The sequence below is a fragment of the Alligator sinensis genome, unplaced genomic scaffold (assembly GCF_000455745.1).
Source record: "Alligator sinensis unplaced genomic scaffold, ASM45574v1 scaffold1123_1, whole genome shotgun sequence".
Classification (NCBI taxonomy): Eukaryota; Metazoa; Chordata; order Crocodylia; family Alligatoridae; genus Alligator; species Alligator sinensis.
This window is the reverse complement of record NW_005842540.1, coordinates 251,604-275,366: the sequence shown is the minus strand read 5'-3', so window position 1 is coordinate 275,366 and position 23,763 is coordinate 251,604. Positions and strand designations below refer to the sequence as shown.

The 23,763-nt window shown below is 57.9% G+C and overlaps 1 protein-coding gene and 1 long non-coding RNA gene across 6 annotated transcripts; one reads left to right on the top strand and one right to left on the bottom strand.

The window, feature by feature from the left end:
• Positions 1-5,291: 5,291 nt before the first annotated feature.
• Positions 5,292-20,168, top strand: CATSPER4 (cation channel sperm associated 4). 5 transcript variants are annotated; one of them, XM_025213593.1, is made up of 14 exons: positions 5,292-5,401; positions 6,542-6,738; positions 8,814-9,261; positions 9,370-9,488; positions 10,804-10,887; positions 11,254-11,397; positions 12,420-12,521; positions 14,026-14,123; positions 14,826-14,946; positions 15,600-15,733; positions 16,342-16,525; positions 16,650-16,864; positions 18,084-18,246; positions 18,978-20,168. In XM_025213593.1, exons 5-14 carry the CDS (start codon positions 10,852-10,854, stop codon positions 19,080-19,082), a joined length of 1,302 nt encoding a protein of 433 aa, XP_025069378.1. In that variant the 5' UTR covers positions 5,292-5,401; positions 6,542-6,738; positions 8,814-9,261; positions 9,370-9,488; positions 10,804-10,851; the 3' UTR covers positions 19,083-20,168. The 5 variants fall into 5 exon arrangements, with proteins under 5 accessions (XP_025069378.1, XP_025069377.1, XP_025069375.1 ...); XM_025213592.1 differs by having other exon boundaries at positions 9,370-10,664; positions 10,807-10,887; XM_025213590.1 differs by having other exon boundaries at positions 9,370-10,664.
• LOC112551642 lies at positions 5,395-7,552 on the bottom strand. The gene is made up of 3 exons (XR_003095937.1): positions 7,438-7,552; positions 6,656-6,712; positions 5,395-6,090 (listed from the first exon to the last, which is right to left on the bottom strand). It is a non-coding gene; the product is annotated as an uncharacterized LOC112551642 (long non-coding RNA).
• Positions 20,169-23,763: the final 3,595 nt, after the last annotated feature.

Sequence of the window (23,763 nt, the reverse complement as noted above, 5' to 3'; positions counted from 1 at the left end):
GAAAGCTTGAGAGCTATCCTCCATTGCCGTGAGTTGTGCATGCAGCGGAGAGCCTCCCGTTGGGAAGCATTTGTAGCCCCTGGCAGGAGTCAGCCTCCAATGCAAGGGACAGGCACTACAGGGAGTCACTCAAGGCCCAGAAGAAGGGCCAGGCAAGTAAAACCATCTCAGGGCACTTTCCCTGCCCAGGACCTGAGCCGTTTGCAGGAGGGCCAACCTGTCCATACCACGGTCCCCTGCCTACCTGGTCCAGGGGGAAGATTGCCTCCTCCTGAATTGCCACGTGCCTTTTCCATCCTGTTGCTCAGGGGTCACGCGAGACCCGTGGCGGTAGGTCCAAGGTAACCCCTTGCTCTGCACGAACCGGTTTCCCCTGGGTTTGGGGAAGATGATGGGAGGATACGCGCTCTTCTGACAGCGCTGGCACAGACACGTACCTCATCCCACGGGCTCCATCTCGCTTGTCTTTCTGGCTTCCCCTCCCACACCTTCCTTGCTATCAGCTCGAGCTATGTGGGGGAAGGATGGTGGGTGGAGCTGGAAGGGGTTAGACACAGATCCCTGTGTGTATGAGCCAGATGTCAAGGTGACATCAAGGTCACAGTGGAGGTATTCGAAGCCCAGCGCTTCTCATGCTAGGTTATTGTGTTAGCATTCGTGGCTGATGACGGGAATCCTGGATTGCAGGCCAGCCTCTGCCCCCAACCTGGACTGTAACCTTGGATGAGTCATGCGGGGCAAATTTTTCCAAGCAGGTGCTAGGAGTTAGGCCACTACCAGAGTTGTCTGCTTTCCAGCTCTCACGGGTTTCAGGCAGGCGGAACTGAGATACTCAGATACCGAGCCCGCTGTCTGACCTCAGGGCAAGCGCTTTTTCCTTTATCTCCCAGCGCCCTTCTGCAAAATGCAGGCTGTCGCCCTGACCCCAGCATGCCGGGGACTGGGAGGGGGAATTCGGCCTGGTTTGTGAAGCTCTTGGGCTGGAAGGCGCTAGGGTTATTATTTTGACAACCGTCCCTTTTATCTTCAGTCTGATTCAAGTTACTGGCTCCTGCTGCTCTGGTGCCTTTGGAGGGAAGCGATGGTGAGAAAAACAGCCTCGTGCAGGCCCTTGGATGCCCTCAAGGATGATGATGGTGGAGGCCCTGGGAACACAGACAGACAGAGGATTGGGCTCACTTCTGTCCACGGCTGGGACTGGGATGTGAGCAAACAGGCGGCTCCTGATGGCTTTGCAGCGAGGCAGACGGCAAACGGGGGGCATTCTTCTGCCTGCTTGGCAAAGCATAGCCAGGGAAGCCCCTTCCTCCCCAGGGCTGGATGCTGTGGACAAGATGCAAGCAGAACTCATGGTAGAGGTGATATCTTTTATTAGACCAACTAGATTTTTGCAAAATAAATAAATAAATTGGACAAAAAGGGGGACACGGCCTTGTCCCAAGCCGTCCTGCCCCGGAGCTGTCGGAGCCCATGGTATCTAGGCTGGAAGCCGGTCGCAGCGGGGCTTGTCTCTCGCTCTGTGCCCACTACAACGGGACTTTGATCTCCACCAGGCCCTTGCAGTGCTACTGTCTGGCATGTAATGACAACGCGGCAAAGCAGCTGCGATCAAGCTGTCCTGACCACAGCAATCATTTGAAATGAATTTCTCCCCATCAGTCTCCAGCAGTGTCCTAGCAACGGTGCTGAGGCTGGATCCAGCCGACTCCTGTCGGCGCCTTCCTAACCAGTCCATCTAGTTTCTCACTCGGGCAATACAGGGCAGGTCGTAAAAACTGCACGAGTCACTTGCTTACAAGCCCAGGCCCGTGGCTGGGCACGGCAAGGGCATAGCCTGGGATTCCTGGCCCCGGGGGATGTTGTAGGGTTTAGTCAGCAGCAAGGACCAGAGCGGGGAGCATGGGGGACGAGCAGCCCTGGCTCCCATGTCTGGTGCACAGCTGGAGGAAGGAGCTGAGATCTTTCCCTCTGCGGTGCTCTGTGCAACCTCAGTTTAGTTGCTTCTCCTTTCTGTGCCTCAGTTTCCCCATCAACAGCGTCGTTCCCACATGCCTCATGAAGGCCCTGCAGTCTCTGAGCATTGCTGACGTGAAGGGGGGTGAAGGGTGCCTGGAAATCCAGCCCTGCCCGCCTGCCCGGAGAGTTTTGATCTTCTCCTGGAACGTGCTGGGACGAAGCCAGGCGCAGCTTGGGGCTGCTTTCGGCACCGTCTATGGGGCAGCCCCAGCCTCGTGAGAGGAGCTCGGCGCGATTCAGTGTCCGTGTGTCCTGGTCCGAGCTGGGTGGTACAGGTGCCCTCCGCACCTTGCCTGTATCCCAGCATCTGCCCGTCGCGGCCTGAGCACGGCTTGTTCTTTCCTGCACTTAGCACAGAAGGAAACCAGATCTGGGTGCGAGACGGGAACCGCTCGCTAACCCGTAACCCCAGGCCCAGCCAGGACAGGACGCTCCCTGCCCTCATGCATACTCATGAGCAGCTGAAGTTCCCTCTCCTCTAGTTACGCTGCAAACCACGCCAAGGCCAGGGACCCTGCCTTGTTATCGGCCCAGTGTTCACCGCCAGGCTTTGCGGCTGCAGCGTCCAGGGGACCAGCATGGAAGAGACGGGTCAGAAAGGCCCTGGGGACTTGACCACCCCTAAACCTGGGAAGTTTCTCCTCCCTCTGCAGGGGTGCAGCAGCGGAGGGGTAGGGTGGGGAGGGGAGCGGAGGGATGCCAGGAGGCCGGACTTTTTGGGCTGCATCTTGCCAGACTGCCTATGGCTCAGTGAAGGATGAGTTTTGGGGGGGGTCATGAGACCTGGGTTGTATTCCTAGCCTTGCTGCTGGCTTTGGACTAGTTGCTCCCACACCCCAACTTCTCTCCGTGCCTCAGTTTCCTCCTCTGCAAAAGAGTCTCTCAGCAAAGGGGACCAAGGCAGGGCATCAGATGCAGGGAGATGCACACGGACGCTCAGCAGAGCTCCAGTCCTCCCTGAAGCACAGAGCCCCAAAAGGCCAAGGACCCCCGGGCCTCTTCTCTGCTTGCTGGGGGACAACCAAGAAGGAGTTTGGGGCTTGGGGTGACATCAGCTCTCCCTTCCCGCATGCGTGCTAAGCACTTGGAGATACCCGGATGAAAGGCCCCCGTGCTGCTTGGCTTGGGAATTCAACCCTGCTTAGAAATGAGGTCTCGACCAGGGGGGTTGATCATTATTAGCCTTGGGAGCTATGTCCCACGCTGCACAAATACCTGCAGATGCTCCCTCCGTGCAGACGGTGGGGTGGGAAACATCTGTTGCACTTCTTTCCTTTGAATGGAAAAGAGCAGGATGACTGTCCCTGGCCATCCTAGGGGTGCCCCCTCCAGCGGGGAGCTTGTCCGATCACCGAAGCTCAGCTGGGCTGGGTCCCCGCTCGGGTGCAGAACAAGGGGACCACAGGCAGTGCTCTTCCCTCTGAAGCACTGCAGGGCCAAGGGCTTCAGCACGGTGGCAGGAGGAGCCCGTCCTTCAGACGAGGCCTGCACCCTGAACAGCCACTTCACATCATGCACCGAGAGCAGGGGTGATAGACACCGCAGCTGGACCAAATCCCAGCTCGGGTATGTGAGCGCATGCAACGTGCCCCTGCACTTCCTAACCCGAACTGCTGTGCTGGGCAGCTGAAACAGCTGCCTGACGCACCCCAGAGGTGGCTGCAATGCTGGGACAGGCAAAGCAACCACCCCGGCCTGTACTGCAAGGTGTTGTGCGACTGACGGCCGGAGGGGTGAATGCGAGGCTGCATCGCACAGGTCCCACTACAGCGACAGGAGTCTTTAGCACCTTGATCAAAGCCCGTTCCTCTGGTGGCAAGAAGGTGGGGATGGGGGACGTTGTCCCCTGTGGACCCCGCTAGGCCGTGCCCTTGGAAGGACGGAGCTGAAGGCAACCGAGTGATCTAGGCCTGTAAAACTCTCCCAGGGCAAGGCCGGGGCTGCGGTCGCCTCCCCCATGCAAGCTGTTCCAGGCGGGTTCCCGGAATCGGGAGAACTCTTTCCAGGCAGTTGCAGCGCTGTGACGGCCTCTGCTCGGTGATGCTGTTGCTTCTCCCTGGCGGGGACGCTGGGAAAGCCGCTGGCTGGAATCCCCGCATCCTCCGCCACGCGTGCGCCCCTGGGACGCGGGCTCGTGACGCGAAGCCGGGGGGCCTGCCCCCACGGGACACCCCTGGCCATGCTTCTCCTCTCCCGCGGAAGCGGCGCGACTGGTGCGGAGCAGCTCCTGCTTTGCAAAGAAACCCCAGGGGCAGCTCCGGCTCTGGGGCTCCCCACTCCCCTAGGCCTGCCCCCTCTCCCGGGGTGATGGGGGCTGGCTCTTACAGCGAAGCGGGGCTGGCAGGCGGGAGACTCTTACTCTGAAGCCTTCCCCCACCTGGTTTTTAACTCCCCTTTGTGTTGCAGGGGGAAAAAAAATATTTAATGCAAAGTTGCTTTAAATTAGCAAGATCCTGACACGGAGAACAACCCCAGCCGGCTGCGCAGGGCCTGCGCCTGCTGCTGCTGGCGGGTCTTGGCAGGGCCTGGAAACTGATGCAATCAGCTGTGATTAACAGAGGGGAGAGGTTTGAGATGACAACACTCCCCCACCTGTGTTTGCCATTGTGTTCCTGTTAGCTGTTTGCAGGTGTTTGCTGGCGCCAGGCTGTCTGAGCTCCAGTCCCTGCTCCTTCCCCCTCCCTCCCCTCCCCTCCCCGCTTTTCCATTTCCAAGTCCACTCCGCAAACAAGCCCAGAGACAGCGCGAAGGCAGCCTCCTCCTAACGCTTTACAGCCCTGCTCCCTGGGCCATCAATTACCCTTGAAACCAATCTGGGGCAGATTCCTGCTCTGGGGGGAGGGGGCTGCTAATGGAGCTTGGTCTTGCTTGTTTTCCTGTTTTCCAGAGACCCTCTCTCTCGCTGGTGCTCCAGTCAAAAGGACTTGCAAACATTAAATAGCTCAGTGAGCTCTTTGATCCGGCTGCAGGTGGGCGGCAGAGACCCAGGCTCCTAGAGGGGTCCACACGGGGTTCAGCCTGGGTCCCATGTGTATCGGGATCTCTTTTGGGGGGGTTTGGGAGTTCTGCAAACATTAAATAGCTTAGTGAGGTCTTTGATCCTCTGGCTGCAGGTGGGTGGCGGAGACCCAGTCTCTTGGAGGGGTCCACATTGGTCCCACGTGTATCGGGATCTGTTTTGGGGGGCTGGGACTTTCCCCAGCATGGGGTGGCTGACTCCTAGGAGAAAGGGTTAACGAACCCCCTTTCTTCCCAGGTCTTCCTCCCCAAATGTCAGGGGTCTGGATTTGCGACACGGGTTTGCTTCCCCCGCGCTCTGGAAACTCCCTGCTCCCCCCAGCCTCCGGCCCAGCTTCCAGCGTACCCTGGCCTGCTTCCAGCCGTGGTAATATTCCCTGAGGCACTTTCAAGGGAATACAGGATGCCTCATCCCTTCCTGTCCCGAGCGGTCGTGGGCTGCTGGGACGCAGCTGCTCGGTGCCACCCTCGGATGCCTGACTTCAGGCCCACGTAACTTGCTGTGCTGGGGAGCCCTGCACGTTGTGGGTCCTGCCCGCTCCCCGGCTCCAGCGCCGGTTTGCTCCAGGCCACTGCCCTGAGCCCTGCTTTGAACGTCCCATGAGCCGCGGCGCGCTCTCGGCTCCAGAGGTGCTGCCCTTCTGGAGTTGAGAGAGGGCTTCATTGTCCTCCAGGCTGTCACAGATGCAGCCAGTCAAGCCAATTCCCCGAAGCCCAAATTTTCACAATCCTTTCCAGGGAAAATAACAGTACTAGGAACTCGTGAGGCCTTGTGCTCCGTCTCTGGAGCGTATGGATGGCGATCTCACACCACCACCTCTGCCATGATCCGTTGCCTGCTGTCATCCTCTGGGGAGGGAGGTGTGTTGTTTTGCTGGATGGGGAAACTGAGGCACAGGGCAAGGGAGTGACTTGCCCACATTTCCCAGCAGTCCTGACTCTCCGTGCCAGCAAATCACCTGGGCTTGACTGAAGGCCTTGTGCAGCCATTGCCTGCGAAAGATGTGCCTCCTTTCTTGCTCCCATGCAACGGGTGAAGTGAAGTCTCTCCTGCCTCTGAAGGGAAAGAAGAGAGGGGAAGCCAGGCGTGATGCAGAGCGGGGGGCTCTCCAGGGGTGAAAGCCCAACCCTTGCGCTTTGGGCTGACCCCTGCCAGAGTCTGCAAATGCCTCCAAATGGGAGGATCTCGGCTACACGATTTATGGTGATAGGGAACTGCTTTTGGGCTCTCCCTCTAGCTTGCTCTTTTGGAAACGAGACTAAGGCGCATCTGAACCCCAAGGCGTCTGGGCTTGGGGCTTGCACGTAGGAAGCCTGCCATGGGTTTGGGAGTATCTGAAGCCCCAGGCTGGGAGGGAGGAGACTTGCTGGCGGCAGTGGTTGCCCCAGGCTGGGAGGGAGGAGACTTGCTGGAGGCAGTGGGTTTTTTCCCCCTGAATGCTTTGCAGGGGGGCTGGGAGGTGAGCCTCAGGGCCACCCGGACCTGATTCTTGGTCCCATTTCACAGGTGGAGATACTGAGGCACAGAGCAGCCAAGTGATGTTCCCAAGACCACGCGGCGTGAAGCAGTGGAGCTGGGAAGGCAACGCAGGAGTCCTGGCACCCTGCCCTGCTTCCTCACCATTTGTCTGGCTTCTGCTCGCCCATGGGGGATGTCACCGCTCCGCTCTCCTGAGCCCTGGCAGGAAACAAGGGACGTAACAGGTATTTCCATTAATGTGACGGAAATGGCAGGAAACCCTGTTACCCTCCCCGCCGTCTGGGGTCAGTGAAGCGAACCAGCCAGCAGGTTTCTACGTCTCCACCTTCCAACTCGGGGTCCGCTAATAATTGCTATTGATAATCATCACATCCACCTCCGCGGGATTAGGCTGCACAGAGGGTGCCGCGCAAGGCATGGTGTCGCGAGGGAAGGGGGAGGTGGACCCTGCCCCACAGGAGAAGCTGCAGGTCCCATCGCAAAGCTCTTTGTCAGAGGCTTTGCTCCTTTCCTGTGCAGCGGCTCTAGTTGTTTCACGCCCTCCCCCAGCGTGTCACGATCTTTAGTCCCACTTCCCAGACAGAAAAACCGAGGCACAGAGCAGTGGAGATGCAGGGCTGGGCACACCCCCTGGCCCCCCCATCTCAGGCCAGTGGCTCGGTTACAAAACTCAGTCCAACAAGTGGTGCCAACCCAAGCGTGTCTACCCTAGGGTCGGTGACTAGATGGGTGCAGGGTTACAAGGGTGCTGAGCACAATCCCAGCCTGGCCTGGGGGAGACTTCCCTCCCGATGCCCCGTGCAGGCTCTTGCCCTGCCCTTGATCCTGTGATGCAGGCCCGTCCCTCGTTGTCTGGGGCAGAAGCAGCCGGGTGCTGAGATCCGTAGAGCTTGAACCCCCCCATGGAGGTGGGTGCTCCTTACCGTGCGTCCCCCTTGCAGCCTGCTCCCCTGCCCGGAGAGCAGCCTGGAGGCCTGGCCCTGGTCGCTCGGGGCGGGTGCGCGGTTCCCAGGCATCGCCGTGCAAGCGAATCCTTGCAGGGATCAGGAAGGAATTCCTCCCCCCGCCCAGCGTGGCTGGCATTGCACAACGGGCCAGGTGCGCTGCGTGGGTGGCTGGTGCGAGATTCCCCCGGGCCTTGGGCAGTGCTGGAGATGGGAAAGCCTCCTGGGGCAGCCGGTGCCAACCCCGCTGTGACAACAGGGGTTGGGGTTAGGACCTGGCTTGACCCCCACTACACCTGCCCAAGCCACTGAGCTCTGCTACCACCCTCCCATACCCTGAGCCCCCATAATAGCTGTGCCAGGGAGATGCTGGCTGTCCCCGTGCTCCATGAGACGTGGGGGCAGCCTGTGTTAGTCCCGCTAGTGCTGTCTCCGCTACTCCCCCCGAATACCGCTGGACCGCCCCCCATCTCCCTTTGGTGCATGTCATGCCTCGAGCATCCAGCACCTGCCTCTCCTGGCTGCTACCCCCGGATGTTGCTGCAGGATAGCACCGGTCCCTGCCCCAGTGAGCAGGGGTCCAGCGCTGGAGAGGAGCTGGAAGCCCGGTAACCCCAGCGGGTATGGGCTTCAGGCAGTGGGGACTGCAGGCACTGGGGCTGGCGGCTCTGGGTTGGACCCAGACCGGGCCTAGCACCAAGGGCAGTATGCAGCTGGGCTGTGGGTGCTGTGTCTGCTGCCCCAGGGGCTCTTGCTGGGTGCAGGGCTCCAGCTGGTATCTGTGGGGCACAGCTTTGGAGCCTCCCAGCTGCCTGGCACCCAGGTCTGAGCAGGGCCCTCTCCCCCTGTTGCCAGCCCAGGGATCCTGGGGTCTCCTCCCAGTCCCCCGCGCACCCGGAGGGACGTTATAGCATCACTAGACACAGCCCCCCCCCCCCCCCCCCCCCCCCAGAGCTGCTGCCTGTATCAATCCCGTAACCACGGTTACGTGGGCACGACAATTAATTGCCCCTTCAGTATGCAGCTGTGGGTCTCGTTAACACAGCCACGGCAGGAGAGGAATTAGCTATAATTATAGGCCTGGGCAGAGTCCCAGCTGCACCGGGGCACGCGCGCCTCGAGCCAACGGTCTGCTGGTATTTACCAGGGTTCGAGCCGCGTCTGCTAAACCTCCGCTTGGGGCTGAGACGTGGAGCCTGTGGCCCAGGGCGCTGGGCAATGGAGCCAGCCCCCCGTGGGTAGCTGCTGCCACCGCTGAGGGGTTAGAGTTAGGGTTAGGGTCAGGGTCCCGGGCATGGCCAAAAGGATCGGAGAAGAACCTCCCCTCGCCCCTTCCTTCCTCTGTGCCAATGCAGGTGAATGGAGGCAGCTGGGGGTCAGAGGATGCCAGCTTCCCACAGAGCCCAGGCGTCCCAGCAACACCCTCCAGGGTTGAGCAGGGGCCGGTCTCCAGCACTGATTTCCAGAGGCAGCCCCGGACATCTGGGCCTCCAGCAAGATCGTGTCGAACCCAGTGACCCCCGTGTACCCCAGCCCCTCTCTGCACCCTCGCTGCTCAGGATCAGGCTACATGCCAACTGGGAATGCTTCACCCTCTCCAGCCGGCTGTGGGAAACTGGATGAACCAGGCCCCTCTCTGCCCAGCGGGACCGGTTCACGCGGTGGGCAGCCTCATGTGCTCCGATGCTGCCCCCCCGTGGCATCTTGGAGACTCGGAGCCAAGCTGGGAGTTTGGTCTCTCTCTCGCTCGCTCTAGGTTTCATATCCAAACAGGACATGGCAGATAGCAGAGCCTTTTGGCAGGTAGGGAGTGGAGGTGTGGGGAGGTGAGGTGACTTGACCAAGAGCATGCAGGGGATCAGTGGCAGAGGCATGTTTCTCCTGAGTCCAAGGCTGCTGCTGTAACTACAGGACAGTCCCTGCCCGTGGCAGGGGGCTGGCTTGGAGCCCTTGTTTGTGCTGTTGTGATGGATGAAACGAGCCCACGCTGAGGTTTCTCTCCTGCCTGTGTTTTACATCCAGCAGATCAGGTAGGACAAGACCAGTCCGCGGTGGTGCCGGAGCAATGCGGCTGTGGTGGGCTAGGAACGCACTAGAGGCAGGGGGGTTTAGTGGGCCATCTCTTCTTTTGCACCCGCTGCGTGGTCAGGATGAGGCCCTGTCCTGAGGGGGCTCGAAGCCTCCCCCGTCCCCTGCCTGCCCGCTCCCCTAGGGCCCTGGCTGTGAAGCCCTGGGAAGGGGAGTGCAGGTCTGCAGGCATCGCTGATTCGTGCTGCTCTCTGCTGGGCTGCGGAGCCACTACAGCACTGATGCAGCCCGCGCGATCCTTGCTGGGAGCAGGGCCCTGGGGAGAAAGACCCCTTGGGAGGGACAGCAGGCCTAAGTGGTGTGAAGGGCAGGTGGCGCAGTGGTTAGAGCACTGGGGTCAAGGCCTTTCTCTGCCACAGACTTCCTGGGTGGCCTTGGGCAGGTCCCTTAGGGCTGGCTGTGCAGAGAAGCTCAAAATTTTCCTCTGGGTGTGCGGTGCTGAAACACTTTGGACTGTGGCCACCCCGTGCCTCGGTTTCCCCCCTGTGCATAGGGATAGCAGGGCTTCACTCCTTCCTGGGGCTGGGTCCTTGGCGTGGCCTGCATCAGACCCGCAAGTTCACGCTTGGCACAAATACACGCTGAAGCATGGACACTTCTGGCTGGTCCTGACCACCCGGGGTGGGTCTCACGCCTGCGGCTCTCCAGGCTCCTCTGTGCTTGGACTTCTGCAGCTTGGAGGCCAGTTCAGTCAGTCCCAGGATAAAAGAGCCCGATGCTGGGCTGGTGGTGCGCATGCGGGGCGCTGACCTGGTGCAAGATGCCTTCATGCGGGTACAGCCGTGCCCACCCCAAGGGCTGGGCTGGAAACAACACTAGGAGGGGTTATTGCACCTTCCTCCGTGTGCCAGCCCCGCTGGTGTGTGCCGCAGGCCCCGCGGAGAGCAGCACGGGGATGTCTCTCGGTGGGGTGACCCCAGACTTGGGCCTGTCTGCTGCTCCCTGACCGGGGCAGGGAGCGGTGACCTCACGGCGAGCGGCACAGTGATGACGTGAGCGAGGAAGAGGCTTCTCTGGGGTTAGAACAGTGATGTCACAATGCGGGCAGCCGGCCTGGCGCCAGGAAGCCGGGGCGCCGCAGCGGAGCGGAGATGTCTACCCTGCTGGGGACCACCCTGGTGAGGGATGGGGGGCATCGGAGGAATGGAGGAGGTTACCCCGGGAGCGCAGGCCAGGGGATGGGCAGGGCGGCAGGCGTGGGCTGCGAGCCAGGGGAAGGGTGCGGGGCTGGCGTGACCGTGTGTCTCCCCCACGCAGCAGCCGGACTCCCAGCTGCCCAAGGGGAGGAAGGTGAAGAAAGCAGAGATGATGATCAACTGGCGAGACATCGTGTGCACCCAGGTAGGCCGACCCCGTGGGAACCTCCACAGGCTCTGGGGGGGAGCCCTCACCTTGGTGGTCCCTGTGGTACATGGCTTTGACAAGCCCCCGTTTCCCAGCCAGCTGCACTCTTGGGATGGGTCTGCACCCATTTCGCAGGCAGACAGACTGAGGCATGGAGGCCTGAGGTTCTCTATCAAGTTGGTGCTGTGGAGCACTCTGCTGTAACCACTGCAGCACGCTGCCTCCTGTGTGCTGCACCCGCGGCAGCTGGCGGGCAGGGTGGTGCTCACGCCGGAGCATCCTGGCTGCCCGCTGGGGTGCGTTGGGGGGTGCCCTGCCCCGCTCCCCTCCGGCCCCGCTGCAGCTCTCGGGTCTCCCCCCCAGGATGACGGGGACATGGAGGAGTACGTCTCCAAGGTGTGCACGGGCCAATTCCTGAACCACTGGGCCTTCAAGCTGATGCTGGCCGGGCTCATCGTGAGCAACGTCCTCACCATCGCCAGCCAGACCGACCCCAAGATCCAGCAGGTATGTCGGCTGGGTCGGATGCGGGCGAAGGCAGAGCGGAGCCCTCTCCACCCCGTGCCAAGTGGAAGCAAAGCCCTGGTCCTCGGGGAAGCTGTCCTGGCTTAGCTCTCGCTTCCCACGGGGCGGTGGGGACACGGGTACCCCTTTCCGCCCATCAGGCGGTAAGTCACCTCCTCTCCTTGAGCCTCGTGCTCGTCCGTGCCCTTAGCTGTGCAGGTAAAAAACCTCCCCTCCGCCCCCCGCCTCTCTGAGGATGGGCTCGTTTGGGCTTCAGCTGCATTGGGGTGATGGAGGGAAAGATCTGCCCCAGCGAGGACGGTGCCCGGGGAGTTTCCACGTGCCGTTCCTCGTGGCTGGGCAAACCGAAGCTTGGAGCATGCGACAGCCCCAGCTAAATACCTCCCATTTGTATAGGACATAAAGAAGCCCTACTCCCATGATGCACTGCCCTCAAGCAGAAGGGGGGGTGCATCATGGGATATGTAGTCTGACCAGGGGGGCTGTGGCTGTGTAGCGTCCAGGGGGTCGTGTGGCTGTTTCCTGGTCACCGCATTTTTGTCATTCGGGCACCTTCCAAAAAAAAACCCCTAATTTTTTTTTTTTTTCGTAGAGCAATGCACCGCCCCGCTGGTTTACCTGCAGTTTCTTTTCTATTCCGATTCACCTCCTCTCCTTCACCCATTCCCACCCAGGTTTTGTCTCCCCTTCGGCATTGTTTCTGAAAAGTACAGCAAATCACTCTTTCTCCAGTGCACCTTTTTGCTCCCTATTCTCTTTTCTCCTTTCAGCCTCTATTCCTCTTTTAAGCCTGGGGTCAGCAAAGCATTTTGAATTGGGTGCAAGCACATCTCAGCAGGGCTTGTGCATGCTCCAGAGCGGAATAAGGCCATCGCCCCCCATGCTGCGAGGCAGGACAGATTTGCTGTTAAGGTCCCAGGGGGACGCAGACCCGACGATCGCAGGACGCGAGCCGTGTCCCCTCGGGAGACTTTCTAGTTCTTTTCTTCTATTCTTTATTGTAGAACTACTTTGGGTTGTTCTCTGCCATAGATAACATTGTCCTGACTGTCCTTATCACCGAGGTTCTGCTCAACTGGTACAAAGGATTTTGGGTGTACTGGAAGGTGAGAACTCGACACAGCGGTCTAGGTTTGAAATTCCCCGGGCTCATTGCTGTTGCTGCTTATCGCCTCCACCCCACTGGACCCCGTCCTCATCCTCTCTGTGACTCCGTTTCCCTATCTCAGCCTGTTTCCTGTGGCCTACATGCAGGGGAGATTGCATGGCTTGGATGTCCAGCCTCATCTAAGCACAATTTATGACTTTTATTTTAGATGCTCTGCAATCGAATGAAAGCAGAGCGAGGGCCTGGCCCTTTGCTAGGAGTCTGTGCAAATTTTGCCATCTAAGGGGTTAAATGACTCATGCTGGGTGAACATTAGGGAGGTTTCGGTTGGATATTAGGAAAAAACTCTCTCGCTAGGAGGGCGGTGAAGCACTGGAACAAGTTACCAAAAGAGGTGGTGCAGTCTCCATCCTTGGAGGTTTTGAAGGCCCAGGTAGACAAAGCCTTTACTGGGGTGATGTAGCTAGGGCTGGTCCTGCTTGGAGCAGGGGTTGGACTAGATGTGCCCTCCTGAGGTCCCTTCCAGCCCTAATCTGTGATTTTTCTTCTGTGGTCACAGTTCTCTACAGACAGGAACTGTTCATGAAATCCTTGGGCATTGCCAAGGGCTTCTGGGATGGGGAGTTTCTAAAATCTGCTTTTCGAGGTGCTAGGGGCTGTGTCCCCTGCAGACTTTGACTCGGTCCAAAGGATGCCCCCCCACATTGATCCAGCTGGCAATGGCCCCTGCCCTTCGGGCTGGAGAATCAAAGGCAGTCCGCTGTTACTAGCCCCATCGCTCCCGGTCCGGTTGCAGAAACAGGCGTGCATCAGTCTTGCTGGGCCGTGATGGGCAGGCCTTGACTTGATTCAAAATGAGCTAATCCAAAGCTAGGGATTCATTTAGCCGGGGCCTGATTGCCCTGCACCGTAGAGTCAACCGCGTCTGTGCAAACACCACAATTAAGCAGGGTTTACATCCATGTCTCCTGGATGCCAATGACTGCGTGAGGGAGAGCCTGCTGGGAAACCTTTAGCCACAGACCTCAGAGCGCTCCATCAAGGCACGCCGGCATCACTAAACCCATCTCACTTGCTGGGGAAACTGAGGCCCAGAGGGAAGAGGAACCTTATGCCATCTCACACAGCTCATCTGTGGGCGAGGTGGGACTAGAGCCTAGGCGTGCTGACACCAGGTCTGTGCTCTCTGCTGCTTCGGGGCAAAGTGGCCAAAAAACACCTTTGACTTTTCAGTTTCTGGACTGGATCCACAGCTGGGGTCAGACGTGGCATTGCACTGATTTCCCTGGAGAGCTGTGCAGCCGGGGGTTTGGCCCTGGCCGTCGTTGGTCTTGACTGAGACACCTCTCACACGATGGTGGTTATGATTTGTATCACGGCCGCACCGGGAGGGCCTGTCGGACGAGGGTGTCCGGGGCTAGGCGCCTGACCGTGCTCCCGGACCAGATCCAGGTTTGAAGCCTGTCGAGTGCTGCTCCATAACGGGGCTCATTTCCTTGCAGGATGGCTGGAACATCGTTGACTTCCTCATCATGCTGTATCTCGTCGTGGGGCCAGCTATCCCTCTGCTGAACGACCAAAAGGTCTTTAAAATTCTCCGGTAGGGAAATAGGTCCTTTATCTTTGGGCCTTTATCAAACCTCCGCGGGGCTGGGTCCATATCCCATTGCTTGGTCCGTATCCCACCGGAGCCACCGGCTGGATCTGTAGCTGCTTTTGAGTTTGAAGCCACCCTCCCACCCAACCTGAGCAGCCCAGACTATTAGGTTGCACCCAGTTAACCCAGTACTGAATCCAAGAACTTGCATTTGCCTCTGGCATCCTTTCCAGAAAAGCACTGAGTCTAGATATGAAGCCATCCAGAGAGCCCCCCAACCCCCAGTGTTTTTGCCCCAATGGCAAATTGTCCTCCCTGCTATGAATCCATGCCTTGTGTCTAGGCGGCTGCAGCCGCCGGGCACATGAAAGACCCCGCCAGTGCCTTCTCCCTGTGCAGGTTCCTGAATCTCCTTTCCTCTCCTTGTTCTTTGAAAGCAGGGGAGCGGTGTTAGTTGAGCCTCTGGCTGGGAGGTGTTGTCCAGCCCTTCGCTCGCTTCTCTGGCTTTTCCTCTGCTTCTTGCCCCAAGCTCTTAGCATCACTTTTAAACCCTGCCGTGGTTGTCAGGGTGACCGGGGGGAGAAAGCAAGGAGCCCCTCTCACCCACGAGCCCAGGCATCCATCAGGGTCATCCAGGACCCAGCACCCCCAGGCTGCCCGTGCATCCCTCCCTGTCTGTGTGATGCGTCCCTCTGCCCCTCCCAGGGTGGTGAGGCTGGTGCATGTCTGCACGTTGGTCAAAGGCCTGGCCCGGATGATCCGAGTGATCCTGCGCTCCATCCCAGACATGTTCAACATCATGGTCCTGCTCTTTGTCATCATGCTGGTGAGTGAGTGCACTGGGTGGCTGGGTTTCTCCTTCCTCCGTCCTCTCTCACAGTCCCTGTGCTCTTCCCCTCCTCTCTTATATGGGCGCTTGTACTCTCCACGTGTGTGCCTGCCGCGGCTGATGACTACCGTAGACATCCCTGAGCTGGCCCTGAGAAGCTGCTGTCAGGCACCGTAGCACAGGCACTGACCAAATAGCTTCTTGCGGGGTCGGGGTGCAGCCTATGCAAGCGCTGCGCTGCCCCAGCTGCATTGCAAGCAGTTCCTGAGTGCGCTGGGCCCAAGCCATGTGTTGTGCCATGTCTTTCCTCCCCTGCTTCTCCTTCCCTTTTGTTGGCTGTGAGGCCTGGGGCCTCCCTGCGAGGCCAAGAGGCTCAAGCAGAGGTGAAGCTATCCCAGTTGGAAATGGCATCACAGAGCCTTCATCTGAGCCTGGGGGGTAGTCTCTGCAGGGACCACGTAGGGTTGCCTGTGGGCTTATCTGGGCATTGGAGGAGGATCTCCATGGGTGGGGGATGCCCCAGAGTTTAAGATGATGCCTGGTATGGAGAGCATCTTGCCTGTCTCTTGAGCCCTCCTCTTCTGGGATGTTTGGAGAGGAGGGGTGTCACAGGCTGGGGCGGGCTTATGGCTGGGGCTGTCTCTCTGCAGGTCTTCTCGGTGTTTGGGGTGACACTGTTTGGCAACCTGGTCCCAGAGCACTTCGGGAACCTGGGGAAGGCCTTGTACTCCCTCTTCATCTGCCTCACGCAGGACGGGTGGATGAACATCTATGAGGACTTCAAGTGAGTGGACCTGCCCCCTTTTTTGCCCCCCGATCCCTGGAACAGACAGTGGCACTCACGTGCAAATGGCTGTGCATGTTGCGCACACGCGTACACCAGCAAGTGACACCACAGCAAAGGTAATCCCTGCTAGGTGTGTGTGGGCCTGGGGTCGCTCCCCCCGAGGGGGTCAAGGGCCCCAGTAGCACTCCTGGAGCTTGGGCCTTCTTAGCTGAGGGTCTGGGGTTCAGATCCTGCTTCGGGCAGCGTCATATCTGCTGACTCCCGCGAGTCCTGGGAAGTCGGTGCAGTTAGATCGCGGCACTCCAAGTCAAACAGAGAGGGTCCCGAGTGCTAGGGTCCAGAGGATGGGGACGAGAATGACTTGCTTGCCCATGGGTGGAAGGTCCAACCCCAGCTCGGTGGGGACAGAGCTGCTTTTCCTTCCAGCTTGGTGGTCCGAGGGGCATGGGAGCTGTGCCCTGTATTTAGGATGTGGGTGGGATGACTGCCTCTCCTCCTCCTTGGGTTTGAGGCAGGGAGATCTGCCCCCGCGGGTCCCTCTGTGGATGCTGCGGTGGACGGTGCTGCCAGGGACCCTGGTGACCTGCTCCCTCCTATGCCCGCAGGAGCGCAGGGCTGACCTTGAAAGTTGGGGGCACCGTCTACTTCTTCATCTTCCTCACGGGTGGAGCCTTCATCTGCACCAACCTGCTGGTGGCTGTTGTGTCTTCGAACCTGGAGCAGATGCTGGAGGCCTACACCAAGAAGAAAGCCAGAGGCCTCAACCTGGCCATGGACTCGAGCTTGGAGGTGGGTGCTGGGCTCCAGCGGGGGCTAAGTCCTCCAAGCAGCCGAGCCCACGGTGGGGGGGTCAAAACGACGGCTCCCTTGAGACAACGAGCTGCTGAAGAGCAGTGCTTTGCTAACCCTGCAGGCAAATGGAGGGGACGACGACGTGTCCCCAGAGGTGAACCTAGTGCATATGAGAGTGGCCATGAAGGATCCTGTCGTGATGCAGAACCAGGAGCCGTGGACCCATGGCAACTTGGCTAACCTGACTGAAGCCACCTGTGATGATTTCTCCCTTGTCCTCGAAGCCATCCAGGAGAACCTGAAACAGTACAAAGAGATCCGGGATGAGCTGGATGTGTAGGTCCATCCACCCCCTCCACCCTCCCTTCGGCTGGCTTTGGGAGGCCCGTAGTCCTTGGGATGGGTGGGAGCGGCACAGCTATTCACCAAAGCAAGATGAGCCCTCAACTATGTGTAGGCACATCCCCACTCGAGAGAGAGATTTTGCCTGGAGGCTGTGGAGGGTTTGAGCCCATGATCTTTTGACTTGTTGGGTGAGATTTCTGCATCTCCATTTGATGTGCCCTTGGGTATTAATGACACCCGTGGAAGTACCACATCTTGGGCTCAGTAGCAGAAGAAGAATTTGTTGATGGATGATCTTGACTTTGAAACACAATGAAGAGGGTTGATTGATAATGGGTGAGGCTCGTGACCTTGGCCCTGGAAGGGAAAACTGGGGGCGGGGGATATTCAGTGATGGTTAAAGACTCGTGGTGAACAATTTCCTGCAAGGTAAAACGAGGCGGGGTTTTGCCGTCATCATTGGTAACCGCCCGCTGCCCTCTTTCACTGAGGGCCGAACTCCTGTGGTTCAGTTCTCGCATACCGTGGGCACAAAGGACCATTGCCATAATGCCTCCCCTGCTTTTATCCCTCAGCAACTCGGTCATCTGCCTATATGCGAAGACTGGGCTGGTTGCATGTTGTTTAGAGCAGGCATAGCTGGGGGCAAGAAGAGGTTGAGTGAACAGAACTGAACGATATAACCTCTGCTGATGCTTGATGGGGAAGACTTGTAGGTCTGGTGCCCCTGGAGCACAACTACTTAGATGACAGCTCTTAGGGGGCAATGATATGAAAGAGGTGATGCCTCAGCCTCTAGCCTGGGGGATAGAGTTTGGCATGAGACTACCGGATCAAAATCCCAATGGAAAGACTTCTCCATGGCTTCCATTGGGTTTGGGGTCATCTCTGCAGTGGTTTAATGTCTGGAACCTACTGTTTTAGGGTCCCAGAAAGGCAATTTGGGGAATGTCATGGGCAATTTCCTGAGCAAAGAAAATGTGAGGCAGTGATCTTAAACTTCCACGTCCTACTGATGAAAGGGATGGGAGAGCAGAAGACAAGGGCCTCTTGTGGTGGGAGCCCTAGAGAGGAGATTTGGGAATGGAAATCTTGGATGAAAAATGTTTGTGGCTTTGGGGCTCTGGAAGAATATCTAGGGGTGGATGGATGGATGGATTTGGTGATTTAATCTCATCGCTGCTTCTTTCTGTCTTGCCCCCCACCCCAGAATAGTCCAGGAAATGAGGTCCCTCAGATTCAACCAAGAGCAGGAGCACGAGATGGTGCTACGAAACATCCAGAATGCAAACCTCTCGGATGATCTGCTTGGCAACGAGTTGGTTTCTGGGCGGACTGGGGATATCTTGTCCACGCTCATCACTCTGGATAGGGTATGGTCCTGCCTGGAGACCCTTCCATGTCGGGCTGCGTCCCCATTCACTGAAGACAAGGGGCCAAGCGTTCACTTTGAGCTGGTGTCTGTCGATATTGGTCCATTTAAGTGAATGGGCCAATCCCTCCCCTGGGGGAAACCAGCATTGCTTCACTGAAGCCTAGGTGCAGACAGCTGAAGTCAAGAGAACAACACTGATTTACCCCAGCCTTAGATGTGGATCGCACACTATAGTAATGTACTTAGGCACTGACACGGGGACCACGGATCTCCTTAGGGGAGGCTCTCCAGGGTGGCATGGGGCTGAGCCAGCGGTAGACAGCGACCAGCAGTGCAGAGCTGATTAGTAATATCTAGATCCTTGATCTCACTTCCCACAGAAGAACTGCCAGTGCCTCCCAGCTGAGGTGGGCATAGTTATCCTCGTTTTACATGTGGGGACGTGAAAGACTTGTAAAAAGTGCATGCCCGTGTGTAGGCAGCATCTGTTTGGGCTCCAGGCCAGCTCCAGAGGCAGTTGCTGAATTTGCAAGTTCGTTCCTCCCCGGAGCAGTGTGCTGCTGCCCGTCACTGTGTGCTTTCCTGGCACTGCCCACATCAAACTGGTAGCGGGAGTAGCGATGTCTAGGGGGAGGAGATGTAAAAGCCTTTGGAGGCAGGGAAGGGACTGCACATGGAAAGGCCGAGTGGTGTCCAGATCCTCACCCTCCTCCTGTATCCCTGTCCTAGGCCAAGATGATTGACTCGGAGCATGGTATAGGATCAAGACATCACGTAGGGTCCGTGAAGAAGGCCTTCCTGAAGGCACGTCATCAGTCGCCACCACTACCGTAGCCAGGCTGGAGAAGAACTGCAGAGCTGCTCGCATGAATCTCCCCTGGATTTTCCGACTTCCCCGGGGCGATGGATGGGCTCTGACAAGGTGGCGTGGCTGCCTCTGGGACAGTGAAGTGTGGATGTGGGTAGCAGGGCTGAGCTGCATGGTGTAGGTACAGGGAGATACGGACTTTCCCAGGGACAGACCCAGGAGAAGCAGGAGGCTGGGCCTGATGCTAGCTCTGTCCCGCTTGTCAGGCCCATTCGGGTGGCTCTGATGTGGTGCAGGCTGTCTCGTGGAGGGAGCTCCCCATGGCTTGCACCTCCAAAGCTCTGTTTGGGGGAGGAGAGAGGTGCCCCTTTCCAGAGGATGCCTTGCAGTCAGCCACCAGCTCGCACCCTTCTTTCCCGTATGTCTGGCTGCTGGAGAGCTTGCATGTGTGCAGGTAGAAACGGAGCCCTCCTAGGCATAAAAGCAGGTGGGTTCCAGATGAAATCTTGGGAATCCCTGCTTCTACCTGGAAGAGGGGCTTGCTTTGGTAGCAGGAGTGGGGGCGGCCTCTCGGTCTGGGGAGTGTTGTGCTGGAGCAGGCGACACGTCCATCGCGATGTCCTGGCTGATACCGTCTTGAGACTCCGCTGGCAGCAACAGGGACGTCCAGGAAGAGTTTGCGCAGCCCCCTCCCTGTGCAAGGGGGAAAGTGCCAGTGAAGTTATGTCCCTGTGTTAATAGCTGTTGGCAAGTTCTAGATCCTGTTCCCTGCCTCAACAGCATGCACCAGGGTGCGACACAACCCTGGGAGGTGCCGGCATGTCCTCTGGAAGGCACGCTTGACCTTCGCCTTCCTGAGCTGGGAGATGCTCTATCCCACACCTGCATTTCTGCCCAGCCTAAGAGCCAGCAGCCCTGCCAGAGTACATCCGATCCTGTGACTGCGGGGGCAGGCACAGCTAGAGCAATCATGTAGGCATGCTTTACAATGAACAGTGTCAGGTGAGGTGCTGGTAGGGTGTATTGGAGAGTAAGACTCGTCAAGAAATACGTATCTTGTGTGAAATGACAGTGATGATTGAGCTGATCTTAGATCAATGGTAATAAAGAGCATGGGACTGTGCCTGGATGGCTTGGATGTTTGTATTTCACCTGGTTTGGTGTAGGAGTCGAAAGCCAAACCTGAGCCCCAGCGTGGGGTGGGGAGAATAGGACAAACGAGGCTCACTTGCAACAGATACTATAAAGTACTGAGACTCTTCCGCTCACACCAATGGGCCTGGAGCCTGGGGGTGCTCTGCTCAGTGAGATGAAGCAAAATGAGCTACTGGCCTGCTTTGCAGAGATTGAATGAGCTTGGAGGAGGGCCAAGGGTCAACCCCCTCCCCCCAGGTTGACTTAGGGCCAGAAACAGGACTTAGGGGTCAGGGAGGGCAGCAAGCATGGGGCAGGCAGGCAGAGCAACACTCGTGCAAGGAGGGTATGACCGTTCTCCACCCTCCACCCACCTGGATTGACCTGGTGCCCAGGAAGAACTTGCAAAAATGTCCTGCCTAGACAACATAGAAATGCAGGGGGTGACCTGTTGCCTGGCTGGGGCTGCTGGGTACTGGGTCAACCTGCATTGAAATGTAGGGGTTGACTTTGTTGCCTGTCCCAGGACGTGCTGGTAGCTGATAGCAGAGGAGGAGCAATCCCGGACCTCGCTGCTGGGCCCAGTACTTGGCTCCATCCTTTCTAGCTCAAAAGACAACCCTGTTGAGATGCTATTCCAGCTATTGGGTGCCTCCATTGAAATCGGGACCCCTCTGCACATGTCCAAAGTAAGAGCATGTCCTCACAGAGTCTACAATTCAAAATGTGAGATAAGGGGACTGCTGTGAAAACTGGGCTGTGTTGTCTCCTCGGAGGTGAACCTTGGCTGCTTGTGCAAATGTGAGCTGATTTAACCCTCCCAGGCATCAGGCCTGATAAATGGCCCGGCTTGGGAAGGAGAATACAAACCTCTTCTCTTTGAATTCAAGAGGTGCTTTGTTGGCTACACCAGCGTACAGCCACGCTGTCTAAACCCGGATGTCTTGCAACGAGCCCTGGAGCAGAAACCTGATTTCAAAGCAGCCGGGCGTTCCTATCTCCTGATGTCAGCAGGAGCTGGCTTGCTTTGTCTCGAGGATTTAGGACAGCTGAAGACAGCGGGATTTGCAATGTCTTCTCCCCCAGTCGGTGGGAGAGATGATTTCACCCAGGCGCTGACTTTTTTTGCGTTCTGGATGAAATCGTTTCCAGGAGAGGGCAGCAGTGATGTTCACATGAGAAGGGGCCTCAGCCACTGCTTTTCCAGAGCTGCCGTCTGGGTAGGGAGCCCTGGCTTGGCTGGCATAGTAAGTTTGCTCGTACAAGTCAGTAGTTTCAGGCCAGGTCCTGCTCCCGTTGGACGCTGGTGTGGGCGTAGGCAGGTACAAGTGATCTTGTTCCACCCCGAGAAACCACTAATGCAAAAGACAAGTGAGTTGTTTCCCCTCCCTGCTCCTTGTGACTGGGCCGTAAGGCAAAGGTGATGGCGTATTAAAAAAGTAGAAATGCAAAAATCAGACCAACACGGCTACCAAATACACCCCTTCCTAAGAAAGTAGACGTACTCATCACTTTTCAGGGACTTTGAGCAGGCTGGAATGGGCTTGCATGTAAGCACCTCTGTCACCTAATAGGTGAGTCTATTCCTTCATGTCAGGGGCTTATCATCAGTTTGGAGAGAGATGTCCTGCCATGTGGTCCTAGGCTCTGTCTGGTGTCTTTGCAAGCTTTTGGGGGCAGGTACTGTTTTCCCAGCCTGTCTCGGCCCCCTCTCCAGCTCGACAGCTCGCTTAATCTCCTGGTGCCACTGTACAGCAAAGAACAAAGGACGGGCAAACACATGTTGCCAAGGCTACGCGTCTCCCCGACGCTGAAACCACCTTTAAAATCCCATCGGAACGTCTGAAATAATTCCCAAAAGCCCCTTCCCTCACTAAGATTCAATGAGCCAGGAAACAAGTAAGGTGGGATCTGCCCTGCGTCGCATGGGGTGAGGGGGAATTTTACAGCAGTAAAGCTCAGGGCCATTTCCATCTACACGGCCAGTTTATAGGTCAAGGAGACCAATTGCCTGAGCCAATGCGCCTCACTTCTGGGCTAGTAAAGGGGTCTTGGGCTCTTGTTTTGCTGGGTACCCAGGGGGCCAGAAAGGAGGGAAGCCCTGGCTGTTATTCCCTATGCTATGGGGGTACCTTGAAGCCGTGGTGAGGATGAGGGGCTCCCTTGATGCAGGAGCTGTACAAGGTGTGCAGACTGGATAGGGATGTTATAGGAAAAGGAGCCTCAGGATGGAAAGGTTTGAGAAGCAAGAGCTTGAGCTCTGTGCAAACCTCACAGCGGGCACATGCCTAGGAAGGGCCCTAGGGTGGAGCTGGGCACCCTGAGCTAGTTTTCCCAGAACAGAAGGGAGCAAAGGTTGGCGGGCGAAGCTCTTTGGCCGCAGCTGCTGCCCTAGGCAGCCAGGAGATGCTGCCCTGCCCGTCAGCAGGTGCAATAAAAGTGAATCCTCCCTGAACAACTCGTGTGTCACATTCTTCCAGCAATCAAGTTGCAGCAAGGGGGGGTTAGGTTGGATATTAGGAAAAACTTCCTCACTGGGAGGGTGGGGAAGCACTGGAACGGGTCACCCATGGAGGTGGGGGACTCTCCATCCCTGGAGGTGTTCAAGACACCCTAGACAAAGCCTTGACTGGGATGATGTAGTTGGGGCTGGTCCTGCTTGGACTACATGGGACCTAGAGCAGTGGTTCTCAACCTCTTTTATACCAGAACCCATTTGCAAGCATCGATGGCCAGTCCCAACCCAGCGCCCCGCAATCCCAACCCACTGCCCTCCACCTCTGGGCCCCAGCCCCAGTGCGTGCAGCAGTGGGCGGGTGTATGGGGCAGGAGGTGTGCTCCAAGCAGCCCCTTGCAAGTGGGAACACTGACAGCCTGCAAGGGAAAAGCCACAGTTTCCCCCGTTTTTCTTCATTTTTAAAGTTTGTTTGCACCCCTTTCACGTATTCTTGTGACCCTTTCGCCTATTCTTTCATATATTCTTGCAAAACACTGCTAGAGAGGTGGAGGCATCTCCATCCTTGGAGGTTTTTAAGACCCAGATGGACAAAGCTTAGGCTGGGATGATGGAGTTGGGGCTGGTCCTGCTTGGAGCAGGGGGTTGGACTAGATGTGACCCCCATTTTCTATGGTGCTGTGACATGGGGTGCAGAGCAACACCCCCTGCAGCCCTAAGGCAGGTGATGCTGTACCTTCTCCCTTCCCAAAGGGGGGACATCTCCCCCCCCCAAAAAATACCCCCTTGCAATCCGGATTGTAACCCCCGCCTCCAATCCGCATCCCCCCAGTTTCCGAGGCGCACCGACGCGGCCCCTTTAAGAACAGAACGCGGTGTAACCATTCTGTAGCGAACCCTGCGGGCGGCCAATCAGCGCGCGGCGTTTTCCGCGGGAAATCCGAATTTCGCGGCACGGCGGTTTGGCGCTAAAAAAGGAAGAAAAAAAAACCCCGAGCGAAGGAGAAAGGGAAAGAAAAAGCGGGAGGGAGCCGGGCCGGCGCAGGCAGCCCCAATCCGGGGCCATCCCCGCCCCGCACCCTGCGGGCCTCGGCTGGGGGGGGGGGGGGGCGCAGGGG